The sequence below is a fragment of the Eulemur rufifrons genome, chromosome 19 (genome assembly GCF_041146395.1).
Source record: "Eulemur rufifrons isolate Redbay chromosome 19, OSU_ERuf_1, whole genome shotgun sequence".
In the NCBI taxonomy this organism is placed as follows: Eukaryota; Metazoa; Chordata; class Mammalia; order Primates; family Lemuridae; genus Eulemur; species Eulemur rufifrons.
Genome location: NC_091001.1, coordinates 97,692,630 through 97,709,935, shown reverse-complemented (window position 1 = coordinate 97,709,935; position 17,306 = coordinate 97,692,630). Strand labels below are relative to the sequence as shown.

At 34.8% G+C, this 17,306-nt stretch overlaps 1 protein-coding gene across 4 annotated transcripts in view; it reads right to left on the bottom strand.

The window, feature by feature from the left end:
- Positions 1 to 17,306, bottom strand: part of ITSN2 (intersectin 2) — a 139,602-nt gene that overhangs the window by 28,522 nt on the left and 93,774 nt on the right. For 2 of the 4 annotated variants that reach the window (XM_069494830.1, XM_069494831.1), the window contains 7 exons: positions 16,244 to 16,308; positions 14,254 to 14,420; positions 10,921 to 10,966; positions 10,713 to 10,834; positions 8,230 to 8,326; positions 7,611 to 7,802; positions 895 to 4,194 (listed from right to left, as the gene is read on the bottom strand). In XM_069494830.1, the coding sequence (XP_069350931.1) occupies positions 4,193 to 4,194; positions 7,611 to 7,802; positions 8,230 to 8,326; positions 10,713 to 10,834; positions 10,921 to 10,966; positions 14,254 to 14,420; positions 16,244 to 16,308 (691 nt within the window). In that variant the 3' untranslated portion in view covers positions 895 to 4,192. Of the gene's footprint in view, positions 1 to 894; positions 4,195 to 7,610; positions 7,803 to 8,229; positions 8,327 to 10,712; positions 10,835 to 10,920; positions 10,967 to 14,253; positions 14,421 to 16,243; positions 16,309 to 17,306 lie in introns of those variants that run through there. The other 2 variants (XM_069494829.1, XM_069494828.1) reach the window with 1 other exon arrangement.

Here is a 17,306-nt window from a genome sequence, read left to right as displayed (position 1 = left end):
AAGAGAGGAAAGACTTTTGGGAAAGAGATTGTTTATGCTATGCATTGATGGATGGGTTGGATTTAGATCCATATTTTTCTTTTCATCCAAGGGCTTATATAACCACAAAATTGATTACTTAAATGTAATACTCTACTTAACTGTGATACCCCCAAGCACTCACTGAAGTTTCATTTATATAGATCCCCTTTTATATTAAAAAAAGTCTTACTCTGCATATTTGCAATGAGTGTTAATTTCTAAGTTCTGCTGATCTTTCTAGAAGAAAGTTGTAATAAAATATGTAAATAATATAAGGCTATTATTATTCTATATTATATTTTCCTTTACTTTTGTAAGCAATAACATATTAAAATCAAAATTTCTTTCCCTTTTGAGATACATGATTATCTTGGATCAAATTATCTCCATCTTGACCACTTACAGATTTCTTTTGCCCCCTGTGATATAAAACAATTTGCTGGCCTGTACCCAGAGACTATGTTAAGGAAAAAGAGAAATTCCAAAGACATTTAATAATAACTACATGTAGACAATTAAAAATAAGTTGGTTTTCTTTTTTAGACAGAGTCTTAGCTTTGTTGCCCTGGGTAGAGTGCAGTGGCATCATTATAGCTCACTATAATCTCAAACTCCTGGGCTCAAGCGATCCTCTTGTCTCAGCCTCCCTAATAGCTGGGACTACAGGCGTGCACGATGACACCCAGGCTAATTTTTCTATTTTTAGTAGAGACGGGGTCTCACTCCTGCTGAGGCTGGTCTTGAGCTCCTGACCTCAAGCGATCCTCCCGCCTTGGCCTCCCAGAGTGCTAGGATCACAGGCGTGAGCCACTGCCCTGGGCCTAAAAATAAGTTTTTAAAGGATGTTTCAAAAGAAATACACAATACAAGAAATATAGTTTGTGTCCTTTTAATAAACACACTTGCATAGTTATAGTACAATTTTGTAAAAATTAAAACAGATTATCTCATGCCAAGCGTGCCCAGCATTTGCACAATCTCAATACCTTTAATACTATAGTTTTCAAGACACACAAAATAAAATTTTAAGGCAAAAACAGCACTTTGCAACAATTTAATAATTTATTACATTACAGTAGCATCACAGCAGCATCCAATAATGCCACTTTAGGCAAAAGTCTCTCAGTATTTCCGTTATAGATTCTATTTACAAGAATTCATAACTTGGTAAAATTCATTCTAAGAAACTTGGCAAATAAAACTTTGGACTGGAATTGGCATTTCTTTCTCAACTTTTCCTTCCCCAAGTTTCTTTCTTTTAAACTACAACATTCATATTTTAAAATGTTTTAAACCACTTTAAAACAAAATAGCAGTTACACTTTTTAATAGTTGTATTATTTTAAAAAGGCTCTTTGAGATAAAGTTTTAGAGAAACTACATAATGGATAGGGTTGATTTAAATTTTCAAATTTTGTAAAGATCAGTTTTGGTTTTAGAACTGATTTTTTTCATTGCTAGAAAACCCATCAGGTTTAATTAAATACTTTAAAAATGATTATCACATATTGTAATCTTTAAATAAACAGGTATTTTCATTCTTCACTTCCTACAGGAATTCAAATTTATTCCATTGTACCCCATTTTAAAATCCCATGTTTCTGATAAACTCTTTCCTTCTAATGTTGCCTTCTAAGCAAATTGAAAGCTGCCTTATACTGAATGAGGAAGAAAACAAATATGTGGCTGAATGAGGTATTGCAAAGAATTGCATGCACTTTTAAGAGAGACTTATTATATGTCATACAATTTTGTTTCTTTTTTTAGCTTTCTCTCAAATATATGACAAAATACCTATACAAAGAGTGGTATTTCAGTTGATACAGTAATTTATTTTCCAGACTGAAATTCAGCTTAAATATGCCAGTATGTGACTTAATCCATAAGTACCTGATGAACACATTATTTTCAGATTGATTATCGATGCTAAGCTCTATGTGAATGTCATTCCTAAAAATTTATATTTATCAGTGAAAAACTGAAGCAATTTGAGCTATAAAAATACTTTTGAAATAATTTATCAGTATATTAGATAAGTCCAAATTCAATATTATAAAGAAAAAATGTTAAACCAAATAATATGGCTAATTAATGGTAGTCTGCTTTCTAACCTCAGGGTTTAAAATGGATTTAAAATAACTGTCCTTAATCTGAACTCAACTAAAGGGTGTAAAAGCAGAAAGTTCAGAAAATAAAAGGCAAGAAGAGGTAATTCACACAATTTGGAAGAGTCAGCTGAATGCATAAGGACCCAATCTGTGCATTGTCTCTTTTAGAGAATGCAGGCAAATCTATTACACCTGTAAAATGACTGTAAAATTATTGCTTTCCTATTAATGTCACGTTTATAAAAGTATCATGATGATGACAAAAGCTAAAAATGGAGGTGGTCTAACTAGATATCTCCACCTCAGGGAGCACATATACATACCTCCCTACATCCCAATAATATGAAATATTTTGGAACATGGACAATTGAAGTTGGTGAAGTGTTAACTAAACTGTTGATTCTTTCTCAAGTCGTAAAGTTATGATTTAGGCAATGTACGACTGAAATAATTCATTCATAATGTATAGGCACATTAACAAAAATATTGCACAAAATATGCCTCTAACTGAAACTGAGAGGTATAAAAACATATTTCACTCCTCTTACAGAACTCTGTGAGGAAATATGACTCTGATTGTATGTACACTTTTCCTGATAATACTTTGACATTCACAAACAGTAGATTGCACTGCAGTTTGTAAACATTTTAAATTGCATAAACTTCTCATTGATTTTCAAATATAGTTTAATACTGTCTACTAAAACTCCTTTTTGTTTCAGCTAAGTACTCTCACATATATTAGTTTATAATAATGTCTGTTATTTTTAAAGCATTTTCCATTCAAAGAAAAAAAGTAAATTCCTATGTCAAAGCAGCCAATGTGGTTGAAGAATAGGTATCAGCCAGAGAAGTCTGGATGGTAAAATCAGTCTTCTAGCCTCAGAGAAGCTTCATGAGCATAGGGAATGCCAGTTCCCACACATCTTTCCTTCACTCATTCATTCTTGACTAGAGCCTGTATGCCTATTTCAGGGGCATTTAAAGTCTTCAAGCATTCTTTATGATCTTTATTAAATACATTAAAAAGAATGCCAACCAGTGTCCTTTGGGTACTGGGACATGTAGTTACCTGACTGAAAGGTAACATGAACTCTGACTTTACAATTTATTATAGGTATAAATGCTCTGTCTAGGCTAGGGGAGGTGTCTTATCTCACAGTCAACACAGGAGCCTTTCATTCCTCAAAATAATCCCGTTTTAGGTCATCAACACGGAAGTAACAACTAACTGCTGCAGCACATGATGCAATATCCTCATTAGCCCAGAGCACGTGAAGATCCTAAGGAAACTTCCATAGTAGAGTGCTCATTCTTGGGCCGTTGAAACAGATTAAACATATTCCAGTCTGCACATATCTGCCAGAACAGGCCACTTTCCCCTTCTGTGAGACAAAAAAAGTTCCCCCAAAATGTTATTGCTTCCATCTTGAATACACAGAAAATAGAGAAGAAACTATTTCCAGTTCTTGGCTTTTAAACAAATCTAAATATTGGTACTCATAGTGGCATATTAGAAAGTAATAAACAGTACATATTTGAGGGCAAACCACATTTTGAGCCAATTAAGAACTCACTGTGATTAGGATTAGATCAAATATAATAGCAGAACATAAGCAAATTTTATCTGAATTCTGTAATGAATATACATGTTGCAATAACATTAGAAAAGCATGGCAGCCCATTCCAAACCAGCAAGAATAGTTTGTGCAAATAGTGGGTCTTTGTGTGTTTGAACTCCCACCATGTAAGGGCAAACTCAATATGCATGCTAAATGACCTACAATTACCAAATTAAAAAAGAAGAAAAATGCTAAAGGATGCCAGAGTGAACAGCAGGGAAAGCCACACAAAGACCCACTATCCTTTAACTTGTTACAAATAAATTTTAACTATAAATTAGAAACACAAAGAAATAATCACAAGTGGCTCTAACATTCGAACGAAGTAAACAAATTGTGTAGGAGATATTTGATCAGGGCTGCCTGCCCTGCCTCCACGCTAGAGTCAAACTTGGATAGTGGGTCTCTGGGGTGCTTTCACAACTGGAAGACAACATTGGGTCCTAAAAAAAGAAAAATGAGGAATAAAATGAACATAATGTAAATTGGGTGGGTGAGAAAAAATTTGACTAATAATAACATGACACATCAACTAAACAAATTTGAATTATTAAAATTCTCAACCTTTAAAAAATATTCTAATTATATAATAAAAGGAAAGTAATACTTATAAGGGCCAAAGAAACACAAACCGTAATCTACAATTTAACCAGTTTTCACTGACTCATACATACTATCAACAGATGATTCATTTCTAAAAATTTGGGTAGATATAAAAAAGATCTCAAATCAATTCTTGACTTTAAGGATTAAGCATTTCTGAACCAAATCCAATTATATTTATAGGTTTATAATAAACTTAATTTGAGTGAACTTCATAGTTCACTCATATAATAAACTTAATGTGAGTGAACTTCATAGTTACAATACAATTTATTCTTCATGTTCTTTGAAAAAGCAATTATGACTCTTCAATTTCCGATAAATAATTATTTCAAGTAAACAAAATCAGTATTCCTCATTCTCCTAGGTGATTTAAACAGTTGTTTTATAGAAACAATAAACGGTCTCAGAGGAATCTCTTTGGGAATTATCCTCAGAATTACAAAATTGAGAGCTCTTTTATTCCAGGACAGATGATTTGGTCATGCATTTAGGCAAAACCATAAAGTACAGTTTTTAGATATGATCAAACTAAAGAAATCCACATATATCAGCAAAAAATAAGGTAATAGGTAAGTTACTGGTAGTAATTTTGTAACAAAGAGAACTATGAAACTACTCTTATTTTGAAATAACTTCTTGAACATTCTATTTTCCCAGTTCTCACTATGTAAAATAATCAAGAAAATAATCAGTACCTCCTCCCATCCCCAATATTTGCCTTTCTAGCAAACTGTTACTATTTATCATTCATGTTCCAGCTCAAATACCCTCTGTGAAATCTCTTGTGGCATGCCTTCTTTCCCCACAAAGATTTAGGGGATCTCTTCCCAATACATATTTGTATAAATATTCATTATAGCAATTGTTGTGGTACGTATATTTAACTGAATCTTGTTCCCCACTAACCTCTAAAGCTACTTCACAGCAAGGACTGTTTTTTTATGTTTGTATTCCCAATGCCTAGTAAGTATATGGTAGACACTCAAAAAATACTTACCAAACAAATGGATTTCTTAATAGTGGAAAGAATGTTAACAAAATCTAAAAACACCATAGAAAGTAAAACCTGAAGCACATGGAAACTTTGTTCCTTTAAAATCATTGTGTAGGTCAGTAATGACTGAAAGACAACTGTTCCTTTTCTTCCTATTTCTGTTTCAATATTGTTATTTCCTTCTTTTATTTAAGGGAATCCTTGAAATTGGTTGTCTTCCAAAGTTACATTGTCCTGAATGGTAGCCACCAGCCACAAATGGCTATTTAGCTTTAAATTAATTAAAATTAAATTAAATTAAAAACTGAGTTTCTCAGTCATATTAGCCACACTCCAATAATCAAAAGCTCCATATGACTAGAGGCCACTATATTGGATAGCACAGATATTGACTATTTTTCTCAGTGCAGAAAGTTCTATTGGATAGCACTATATAGATTAGGTACCTTCCTCATCTATAGGTAGACTGAGGCTCTGCCAGTTCTACCTATACTAAAATGGCAGACAAAGCCTTCTCTGGCCCAAAGTAATTTCCATGGCAAATGTGTCCTTGGATAACTAATTAATGTCAATCTATTTGCTTTATCATTCATGTACCAAACATTTATTGACAATTTACTATACTGCTTCTTTTAAGAATAAAAAGTTGTCACTCAGCGCTCTGGGAAGGTTACTTTCCTAGGAGGTTGTTACTGCCTTGAAGGAGATTTCTCTACCACAGTGATTTTTAAATTATCCCCAGAGAAGAAACTGAAAGGACTGTCATAGAATATGTAGGGGAAAGGAAGGTAAGTCCTGGGGGGATGGTCCTGTCCTTCTTTTAGAACAGCTTTTATCTGTTCTTTATATTCCTTATTATCATATATGAGGCTTAATTGAAAAAAAAGTGTTCCAAACAACAATATAGTTGAAAAACCATCACTTAGGTCATGGATGCTACAAAAGCCAAATATACTGACACACTGGGATGCCTTCAGGGATCACTAGCCAAAGATCTTCCAGACCCAGTAGGTCTGAAAACAATCTTTCTCAGAACCAAGAAAAGTGCCACAGGTATATCTAATCAATCAGACAAGCTGATTTCTAATTAATCATTGTAAACTGCCAAACCATCAGCAGAGCTTAAAAATGGTCATTCATTAGGCAACCCAAGTTGTTATAATTTTCTTTACCTTTTCTTGAAACCCTGAGATATTTTTGGGAATATTCAAACCATAAAAAACTGGACTCCTTCCATCTCTAAATTAGGAAATCTAGTTGCTTTAGCTAAAGGGAAGTCTTCCCCCAGGATCAGAACTATCTTTATAATCTCTAAAGTGAAAATAATATGCAAAATTGTAGATACAGTATTAAATAAAGTTATAATCCTTATACTGAATCCTTATACTAAATGCATTTCAGTTTTGACTGAGTTGCCATTTATATGTCCTCAGCAACTAAATTAAAATGAAAGGCTAAAATATTTCAAATAATTTCACAAGAATGATAAAAATATAAATCATGATATATTTTGTAAACATTAAAAGTAAAAATCAAAAGGGTAGGAAAAAGTGACATCCGTTTTATAAAGGTAAAAATTATTTCCAAGTAGTGTTTATTCCCTAATTTATTATTAATGCTGTGTTTATTGTCAACTACAAGAATGGCTAGGTAAATACCAAGAGATAATTTTATATAATACCAGATCTCACACTTTTGAGATCTGGACCCTTGAACTGAAAACGGTGAAATAGATCTTGATTCACATATCCCTTGTGGAATGAGGTGGCTATTTAAAGAATCACCTAAAGAGAGTTTCACAAACAGTTTAAATAGGTTATTTAATTTTCTTCCAACCTGGATAATATGTAAACATGTGGGAAATAAACGAGAAGATTGCAAATTTAATGGCATCTGTACATTAAAATGGTAAATTTAAATTGGTGACTAGGGCTATTTTTTAAACTAGATGCTGAAAAAGAAGATGGTGATGAAAAGAAATTTCAGTACAGATGGCTGTCATACCAAAGGACCCGTAAGAAAAATTATACATTCTTTCAGAAAAAGTCTAAGAAGGTCTGAAGCTAGCAAAAACTATTTAAATAAAGCAGTATAAATCTTGATCTTCTAAAAAGTTCCCTTTAGTTTTTTTTCTTAAACAGTAATCTACATTTGCTGTGAGTGCTGAGTTTAAGATCTGATCCAGAATAATAATAAACTCAATACCGCATATTAAAGTTTTCATACTAAGTAAGAGGTAAATAATTTGGTATTACTCACACTGTTGACTTGGATCTGAGTCTGTCGTCATCTTAACATAGTTTGAAGGAAAGAGCCCAGTCACCCCATTGATTTCTCCTTGCCACCAGTCAGGATCATCTTTGTTCATAACATTAATAAGTTGCCCCTTGGAGAAATTGAGCTCATCCTCATTATTCGCTACATAGTCATACATGGCGATCACCTGACAGACTATCAGAAGAACAACAAAAGAACAAATTAAATTAGTTATTCCTACAAGGGTCAAGTGTTAAAACCCTCCCTAGGATTTAAATTACTCTAATATTAAATATTAAAATTAGGCAAAATTTCCCTTGAGCTGTTCTATCCTTTTTCCTCCTCCCTCCATTCCCTGTTTTACAAGAAAAGAGAATTTCCCAACTACAGTTAACAATCCAACCAGACACTTCAAGTGTGATGGTGTAGCAATTTCACACTGAAAAATTTCAACCAGTGAAGTGGTTCAAGTATCAAGTGGGCTGTTTCTATACAAAACTTTTTAGAAAGGAAGTTCTCAGTGGCATGTTACTTTTAAGCAGAGGTAAGGGAAGAACAAATTTGTAATATTTTTCTGAGTTAGCTAATCTAAGAAGCTGCTGAGTTTTAACAAACTCCATACCAGGATGAAAGGCAGGTGTGGTTCTTTCACTACTTGGACCCAAAAGTTTAACATGGCTGGCAGGAAACCATCCCTTCTGTCGCTTTTTTCCTCTGGCCTATAAATTAGCAAAAGGAATATAAAATTGAAAGAGGAGAATAAAAACAATCATTGAGACATACCTTGAAAATCAGAAAAACTGTGGATGTGCAGTAAAGAATTTAATCTTGCCCACAGAGAGGTTTGGCCTTTGTCCTCAGCTCCTGGGAGGTAATCTCTAAATCCTTGGAATATCCTGACTGATGAGAGTGTCTTAGTTTATCTGGGAGCTTTGGGCCATGCCAAATCTAACAATGTGATTTACGGGGTGCTTTGAGTCACACAGTATCAGCTCAGTCTCGGAAGGGGTTAGAGATTGAGTTCAGCCACACGGACAACAACCATATCTATGCGACGGGAGCCCAAGTAAAAACTCTGAACCCTAAGGCTCTGGTGAGCTTCCCTGGTTGGCAATACTCTGTGTGTACTGTCACACATCGTTACAAGGAGGAGTTAATGCTGTCCATGACTCCACTAAAAGGACAACCTGAAGCTCCCTTTTTGGAACTTTCCTGCATGCTGTCCCATGTGTTTCTTCCCTTGGCTGATTTTAATCTTTACCCTTTCACTGAAATAAACTGTAACTTTGTGCTCTGGGAGAGTGAGGCAAGAGGATCACTTGAGGCCAGGAGTTTGAGACCAGTGTGGGCAACACAGCAAGACCAGGTGTCTACAAAAAACTTTAAAAGAAATTAGTCAACTGTGGTGGTGTGCACCTGCAGTCCTAGCTACTTGGGAGGCTGAGGTGGGAGGATTGCTTGGGCCCAGTAGTTCAAGGTTACAGTGAGCTATGACTGCACACCATTGCACTCCAGAGTGAGACCCTGTTTCTGGGGCTGTGGGGGTGGGGGACCCAAACCAAAAAAATACCTGTAACTATGAGTGTAACAGCTTTCAGTGAGTTCTGTAAGTCCTTCTTAGTGAATTATTGAACTTGAGAGTAGTCTTGGGGATGCCTAAACTTGTAACTAGTTTCAGATATAAGGGTTGTTTTAGAGGCCCCTGAACTCAGCATTGGCCTTTCAGGTAAACATGAAACAACTGGAAGACTCACTAAAATATGCATCTCAAACTGCTGCTGAAAATGCCATCTGTAGAAGTCTATTTGGAGGTCTTTCAGGCTCAGAGTTCTCTGAGTATTTCACAGAAATAATACTTATATTCAAAAAGACCTTTCTAGAGTTCCCCTAACAAAATCAAGCCAACCCTTAAAATGGTGCAGCCCACTGAAAATATCTCCTGGAGCTTTGTTAATAATTAATCAAAAGGTTGTAAATAAAATTTGTGAAGAGCCATGTTTCCCATTTTGTTGGGTCCATCTTAAATTGGAAGGTGAAATATCAGAAGATATTGAATTTGAATCCTCACTGTTCTTTAGGAACCCTAAGACTTCAATTTGCAAGAATGAAGCTATGTACACCCTCCATATTATAATCATATATCAATGTTATATAAAAATGCAGCCATTATACCTGTTGTTATCGTTTACCCTCTAAAATGCTTTTTAATTTTAACTAGTAAAGAAATTTTAGAAGTGAGAGAAGAACCCTCTTTCTGTAACAAAACATATACAATAATCATCTATTAACATTTTAGGAAAAAATCAGGCTCATTCATGTCTGCACTCTTTCCTTGCACTGCTGTTTCAAAAACCTAAGGCCACTGGGGGACAGTCGAATGAGTAGTATTTTCTCAGTACCAAACCTGGATCATGTCTTTCTCCTGAAGGCTATACTACAAGTCTGGGGCTACCCCAGGGAAAGATGATGCTGTGCTTTCCTGTAATAAGGCGATCTGTGGTTTATTAAGGGATGCACTATTGGAAAACGATTGTCTTTAGATAAAGATATTCTTTAGGCCGGGCGCGGTGGCTCACGCCTGTAATCCTAGCACTGTGGGAGGCCGAGGCGGGTGGATCGCTCAAGGTCAGGGGTTCGATACCAGCCTGAGCAAGAGCGAGACCCTGTCTCTACTAAAAATAGAAAGAAATTATCTGGCCAACTAAAATATATATAGAAAAAAATTAGCCGGGCATAGTGGCACATGCCTGTAGTCCCAGCTACTCGGGAGGCTGAGGCAGTAGGATCGCTTAAGCCCAGAAGTTTGAGGTTGCTGTGAGCTAGGCTGATGCCACGGCACTCACTCTGGCCCGGGCAACAAAGCAAGACTCTGTCTCAAAAAAAAAAAAAAAAGATATTCTTTCAATTGTTACTCATATAACATCAACTCAACTGTGCTAGAAATGAACAGGCAAAAGATGAGAGGAAATAATATGCTAAAATGTTGATATTGATTACCTCTAAGTGGTATGATTATGGGTGATCTAAAATTTTTTATTAATTTTATCTTTTTTATAGGCATGTATTATTCTTATAATAAAATTGATAGACACTAAAGAATATTACCTGTAGCTCCCCTTGCCACCACCCACTTGTGTTTTTCTTTAGTATTAATATTAACTGCCCCGGTGCAAGGCTAAGTTGTTCAGAACCAGAAGCAACATATGCTGAAGTTACTTGAGCAATCTCTGAAAAGAAGAACAAGAAACTATGAATTCAAGACTATAACAGAGCAAATACTTTAATAAATTTTTAAGCTCACTATTATACATACCAGGTTTTTTGTTTGATGCTCCAGATTTGCTGGCACTCCCAAAACTCTACAAGGAAAGATACCATGTTGTTTTTATTATTTCCAACAATCCAGATGTAAAAGTACAAAGTTTATTAGGAATTAGAGATTTTCAATTCCCAGGATTCTTGTTTCTTTAAATGAAGATCAAAATGACAATGAACTTCATATACTATTGACCAAATAAGTGAAGAACCCAACACTTAATGTGAAGATCTCATGTGCTAATGGAATATATTATATACCAGTGGTTGATGTTGTCATCCACTGACTCAACAGTAAAAGCTCATTTTCTGAATCTTTTCTGAATATTAAACATGACTCCTGAGGCCAAATGCACTCCATTCATCAGTGGGGTTAGCATCAATGCCCACGATATACAACATATGTGTCCTGGATATGTGAAGGCATATGTGACTTTTGTTCCTGCTTTCTTTAAGGGACCCTGACTTATCTATAGTTTCTGCCGATTAGGAGGCAATATTTTAGTTTTTATTTTTTTAACATGGTCCCCTCAAACTGACTGAACTTGATCTCAAGAATAAAAAAATCCATACCCTGAGTAGCAACTATGATCTCTGTTTGACTTTAAAGGATAAATTGGACCAACCATACTTCCTCTTTTTAGGAATTTGAACTAAAAAAGGGGTGGGATTGAAAAGATTTTTTTTCTGTTAGTGAACACACAGCTGCAGTACAAGTATTAAGCAGAGCTGAGGGAAGTATACATTTTGGGTACTATGTAACAGCCACTGCTCTAAGAGGTTTAATATACTCAGCTATTTAGCTTTTCCAATAACATTATTGAGTAATTATTATACAATTATCCCCATTACAGAGAAGAAAGCCAAGGCACAGAAAGGTGAAGTAACTTGTCCAAGGTCACTTAACCTCTAAGTAGTACAGCCAGAAGTCAACCCAGGTAGTCTGATTCCACCACACCAATGTTCTCAATGTTGTGGCTTGTAGACTCCTGGAAGTAGTCCTTGAGCCCCTTGAGTCTGTGGGGTTAAAAACTATTTTCATCATAGTACTAAGACAGTATTTGCCTTGTTCACTGTACTGACATTTACAATGGTAGGCAAAATTGCTAGTACTTTAGCTGAATCATAGCAATGGCACCAAATTATACCAGTAGTCATAGTATTCTTCACTGCCATGCACTCACAGTAAAACAAACAAAGCCAGTTTTACTCAATGTCCTCAATCAAGCAGTAGAAATTTTATTAAATCTTAATCCTCAAGTATAATCCTTTAAAAATTCTGTGTGACTAAACAAAAGTGTACCTAAAACATTTCTGCTGCATACCAAAGTATGATAGTTGTCTCAAGGAAAAGCATTTGTGTGATTAAACTGTGAGCTAAATTGGTTTCACTGATCATCACCTAAGAGCACATTTAGAAATAACATTAATGGGGTGTCGGGCAGATATGGGGGGGATGGGTGTATACGTACATAATGAGCGCACTGCGCACCCTCTAGGGGATGGACATGCTTGAAGCTCGGACTGGGATGGGGGGATGGAAATGGAGGGGCAACGGCAATATACATAACCTAAACTTTTGTATCCCCATAATATGCTGAAATAAAAAAGAAAATTGTGAGCTAAACTAGGTTTTCCACGGAACAACATTTTTACTTCAAAAAACTGAGAGACAAAGTAGGTAGACTTGGGATTTAGCAAATATGTTCCTAAAATGAATGCAGAAAGCCTGTCACTTCAAGAAAATAGCTGATAGGATTTGTTGCCAATGATAAAAATTCAAACTTCCAAGGAAAATTAAAATTTTAGAAAACTTATATCTACCACTGTGAGTTTGACAGTTTCCTAGCACCTAAAGATTTTTCTGATAAGCGATGACATTAACAAATGTGATTTTTTTAATATCATATAATGAAATATATCAATACAGGGAATATCTGCATAACCCAGTGATTCAATATTTTCCAAATGACCAGTGAATGATGTTACCATATCATGTATGGGTAAGAGATCCATTCAATGCACAAAACAGACAAGTGAATTTTAATGTAACAGGAAAAACTTTCACTGATAAGGCTTCAGATTGCATGTTACAAATAACCTATAACAATTCAGCATTTGTCAAATTTTGGTGTAGTAGAATCAAAAAGAATATCTATAGATATCTGCAAATGTCATTAAAATAATTCTCCATTTTCTCCCATATATATGTGAAGTTGAATTTTCTTTATCTGCTTCAACCAAAGGAGCATATCACAACAGACTGAATACAGAAACAGATGTGAGAATCTAGTTGACTTCAATTTAAGCCAGACATTAAAGAGATTTGCAGAAATATAAAACAATGCCACTCTTCTCACTAAACTTTGTATTCTTGACAAATATAGTTAGTTCTTTTTCACAAAAGTAAGCTATTTATGTTACCATACAATGGATTTAATTATTGTTATTTTTAAATGAGTTAATATTTAAATACTTTCAGTTTTAATTTCTTTTTTTTTTTTTTTGTTGAGACAGAGTCTCACTTTGTTGCCCAGGCTAGAGTGAGTGCCGTGGCGTCAGCTTAGCTCACAGCAACCTCAGACTCCTCGGCTTAAGCGATCCTACTGCCTCAGCCTCCCGAGTAGCTGGGACTACAGGCATGCGCCACTATGCCCGGCTAATTTTTTCTATATAGATTTTTAGTTGTCCATATAATGTCTTTCTATTTTTAGTAGAGACGGGGTCTCGCTCAGGCTGGTCTCGAACTCCTGACCTTGAGCAATCCACCCGCCTCGGCCTCCCAGAGTGCTAGGATTACAGGCGTGAGCCACCGCGCCCGGCCAGTTTTAATTTCTAATATGGTAAGTATCATTAGATATAACCCACATGACTCAAAAAAAACCCTCTGGGGTCCTCAATAATTTTTAAGACTGTAAATTTACTGACACCAAATAGTTTGAGAGCTTCTGCACTATAGACTGGCAGTGGGATGAAATGAAGCAGGAGCTCAAAGTGTAGGCTGAGTCACATTAATGTTAAAGCCTTAAAGTAAATAAAACCTTACAAACTCCTTCAAGATGGTCCTTTTTGAGCTGCTCCAAATCCAGAACCACTCCCTAGCTCCAGTTATCACAAGGCTCAGCCCTCCCTACGGCTCTTGTTCTTAGAATTTCATGAAATCTTGTCCCCCTTACCTAATAATAAACTATTTTACTAGAACTACCTTGAGTGGTTTCCTTGTAACCGAAACAGTCTGATAAAAACCATATACATGGTATCTCTGTTTTAAGTATAAATCTGGGTCAACAAGAATAGAACAATTTTGTTTTTAATATCAAAATAACTCTACCTCTTGATCTTTTGGTTTGACATAGTTTGACGGAAAAATTCCAGTTCTATCTCCAATACTTCCTGTCCACCACTCTCCATCTTTCTGGGTCACCAATATTTCTTCACCTTCGGTGAAAGTCAAATCTCCAGGTTCCACACTTGAATATGGATAAAGTGCAATATATTCTGCAGGGAATAAAGCAAAAAGAAGCAGGTTTTGGTTGTAAGATTACAGATGTGAAAAAGGAATTAGGTTAATCTCCAAAATCTTGTATAAATTTATTGTAAAAGATTTTGTGCCTTAAGGAAACCTAATATAAAAAGATCTGAAGGTAGAAAAAGGAATGAAGTAATTATTTAATAATTCCTTAGAAAAAGGTTAACATAAAGCTTTACCTTGGGGTTTCTTTTTTCTAATTGTTTTATTTTTTTTAATCACAAAGAATTACCTAAAACTAACAATAGATATTAGCATTTCTACTTTACAGATAATGAAACCAAGGCTCAGTGAGATTAAGTCACTCAGTTACTTAGATAATGGAGTCAAAATATGAAAAGATATTTTTTAACCTTCTTATATAGAATATATTTTCATCTGCTAGATTCTTTTCTCTTTAATTCTTTTATATACACAGTTATAGAAATGTCCGCTATCCAGCAGACAGCAGCACTAGAAGCCAAGTTCCATCACAATGACCCAGCTCTTAACACAGTGCTTGGCTTGAAGGAGATGCTCAATAAATATTTATCACTCCCAGGGAAATGTCTAAATGTTTATATTGGCTTTGATTTTTTTTCCTGTTATTACTACTAGTTAGAAGAAACAGTCAGTGACTGGGTTTTAGAAGTCTTTTTCTTTCCTTTCTGTAAAGTTTTATTTATAATTGCCAACATGGAATTTGATCTGAATATCATCTACAACCTATTTACTATTCACATCCCCAGTATTATTCAATTTGGCTGATTTAACAAAACTACAAGGATTGTGATTACAAGGTTTAGGGATGCTTCAATAAGTAAGGTCCTTTCCAAAATGCTCCTAACTACTTTCCTAGGCTCATCTCACAGCACTCATTCCACAGCACAGCTGTGGTTCCAGCCTCACTGGTGACCTGAAGTTCCCTCAACTTTCAACACTGTGCCTCGGCTCATGCCATGCCTTCTGTCCAGAAGCACTTTCTTTTCCTTTGTCACTATGCAAGATCCTACTCATTGTTTAGGATGATGTAACACTGCCACCTCTGTGGACTTATAGGTCTTAGTCAAAATTAAGTTGTTTTTGTGACTCATTATAGAATATATCATATTTGTATGCTCCACTCTACTGTGAGCACTCTGGAGACTGTGCTTTATTTATCCTTGTATTTTTCAGCACAGAATTGTCAACATAGTAGATACTGAATAAACTGTTTAATTTACCATTAAATTAATTTTTTAAACTAAAGATAAAATGTACTTCAACTATTCAACTAATTCTACAACGGGCATATACATTTCATTTATAAATCTATGCAACTATTAAATAAAAAGATTGTCTGAAATTAGGGTAGACAACCTTTCATTTTTCATCACATTGACAAAATCAAAATAATTTATTAAACCCAAAGGGATATAAAAAATGCTTTGCAATATTTATGACAAGGTGTACTTTGATCTTCCTTAATGATTTATGACACACTGTAATTAAAAGGAAATTTATAAGCAACTAAATACTGAAATTTCCTTACTTCTTAAACGTCAATCATCAATCACTGCAACACTCTTTATTTATGATCATATTTATCGAGCTAGTCTATGCTGAATTGTTATAGCACTGCCTTTCTAAGGGCATGTTTTCAGCCATATTTCTTCTATATTCTTAATATTCATGTGAAATAGATAGGGACAAGTTTTCCTAACCTATCTTTAACACTTAAAGACACAGAAACAGGGAGAATAACAACTGTGCAAAGTCAGATAATTAGTCAGTAGCTAAACCCCATCTAATCTACAAGTTGCCAAAAGCTTACCTTCTCCAACTGGATAGGCTGCAGAGGTAGGTTTCTTATTTACAGCTGCATACAAAGCTTCTGGCCTGTCAGATAAACATACAAACAAAAAACAACAATGAAACTCCAAAAAAGACACAAGCAAAAACAAGAAAGGTGATTTGATGAATACGGCAGGTTTTAGCAGTGCATTCTTTTAGGGCTTTCTCAAATTAATCTAAATATTGTCTCAGCACAGACTAGGAAGATCCCATTCACAAAACTGCTGAGTCAAGAACTGCCTAATTATAAACGTCTATATTTTAAAATATATTTAAATAATTTCAATATGATTTGTAAATAGTTTTTCAAATGTGAGCTATTTTGCCTTTCTAAAGAAACTTAAAAGACACCAGCACTGGGGTAAATGGGCAGTCTTTTGGTGAAGCACATATGGGGCTTGGTTTGGTCTGGGAAAAACAAGGGCATTTCATAAATGTTATTGTTTGTCAAGAGTGTACTATATTAAAAAATATAAAAATAATAAAACTTTACTATTATATCTCAGAACAGAGATAACATCAATTTCCATTTTAACCTAAGAAACTGTTTTCAAAAATCTGGAAGATTGTTATGTTTAAGAACTAGACACCCAAGGGATGCGCCAGGGTTCCCACATGGTGAGACAATTTTCAAATAAACAGAAGGGGAACCTTACTACAACTTCTGGCCACAAATGAATGAACACTGCCTTGTTTAGTGCTGAATTCTCCATTACTGTAGGTTTTCAAGGTACATGCCTTAGATGTTAGAAAAGAATGGCAATTAAATGAAAAGTTAGGAAAAATACCCTCTAAAATATTTAAACTTAATCTCTTTTTGATTTGTTTTTTTCTCTTACATTATGGACATCAAACAAGATAATTTCATAAAGGGCCTAGCACAGTGTTGGCATACAAATGTCAGCTGTATATTGTTGTTTACTGTTGTTGTTACAGCCTTCTAAATCTAAAATTCCATGTTAGTATGAAAAGTAAATTTCTGCCTTTGAACTAAATATTGACATACAGAAACTCAGCCATTGAAAGGATTCTTAAAGATTATT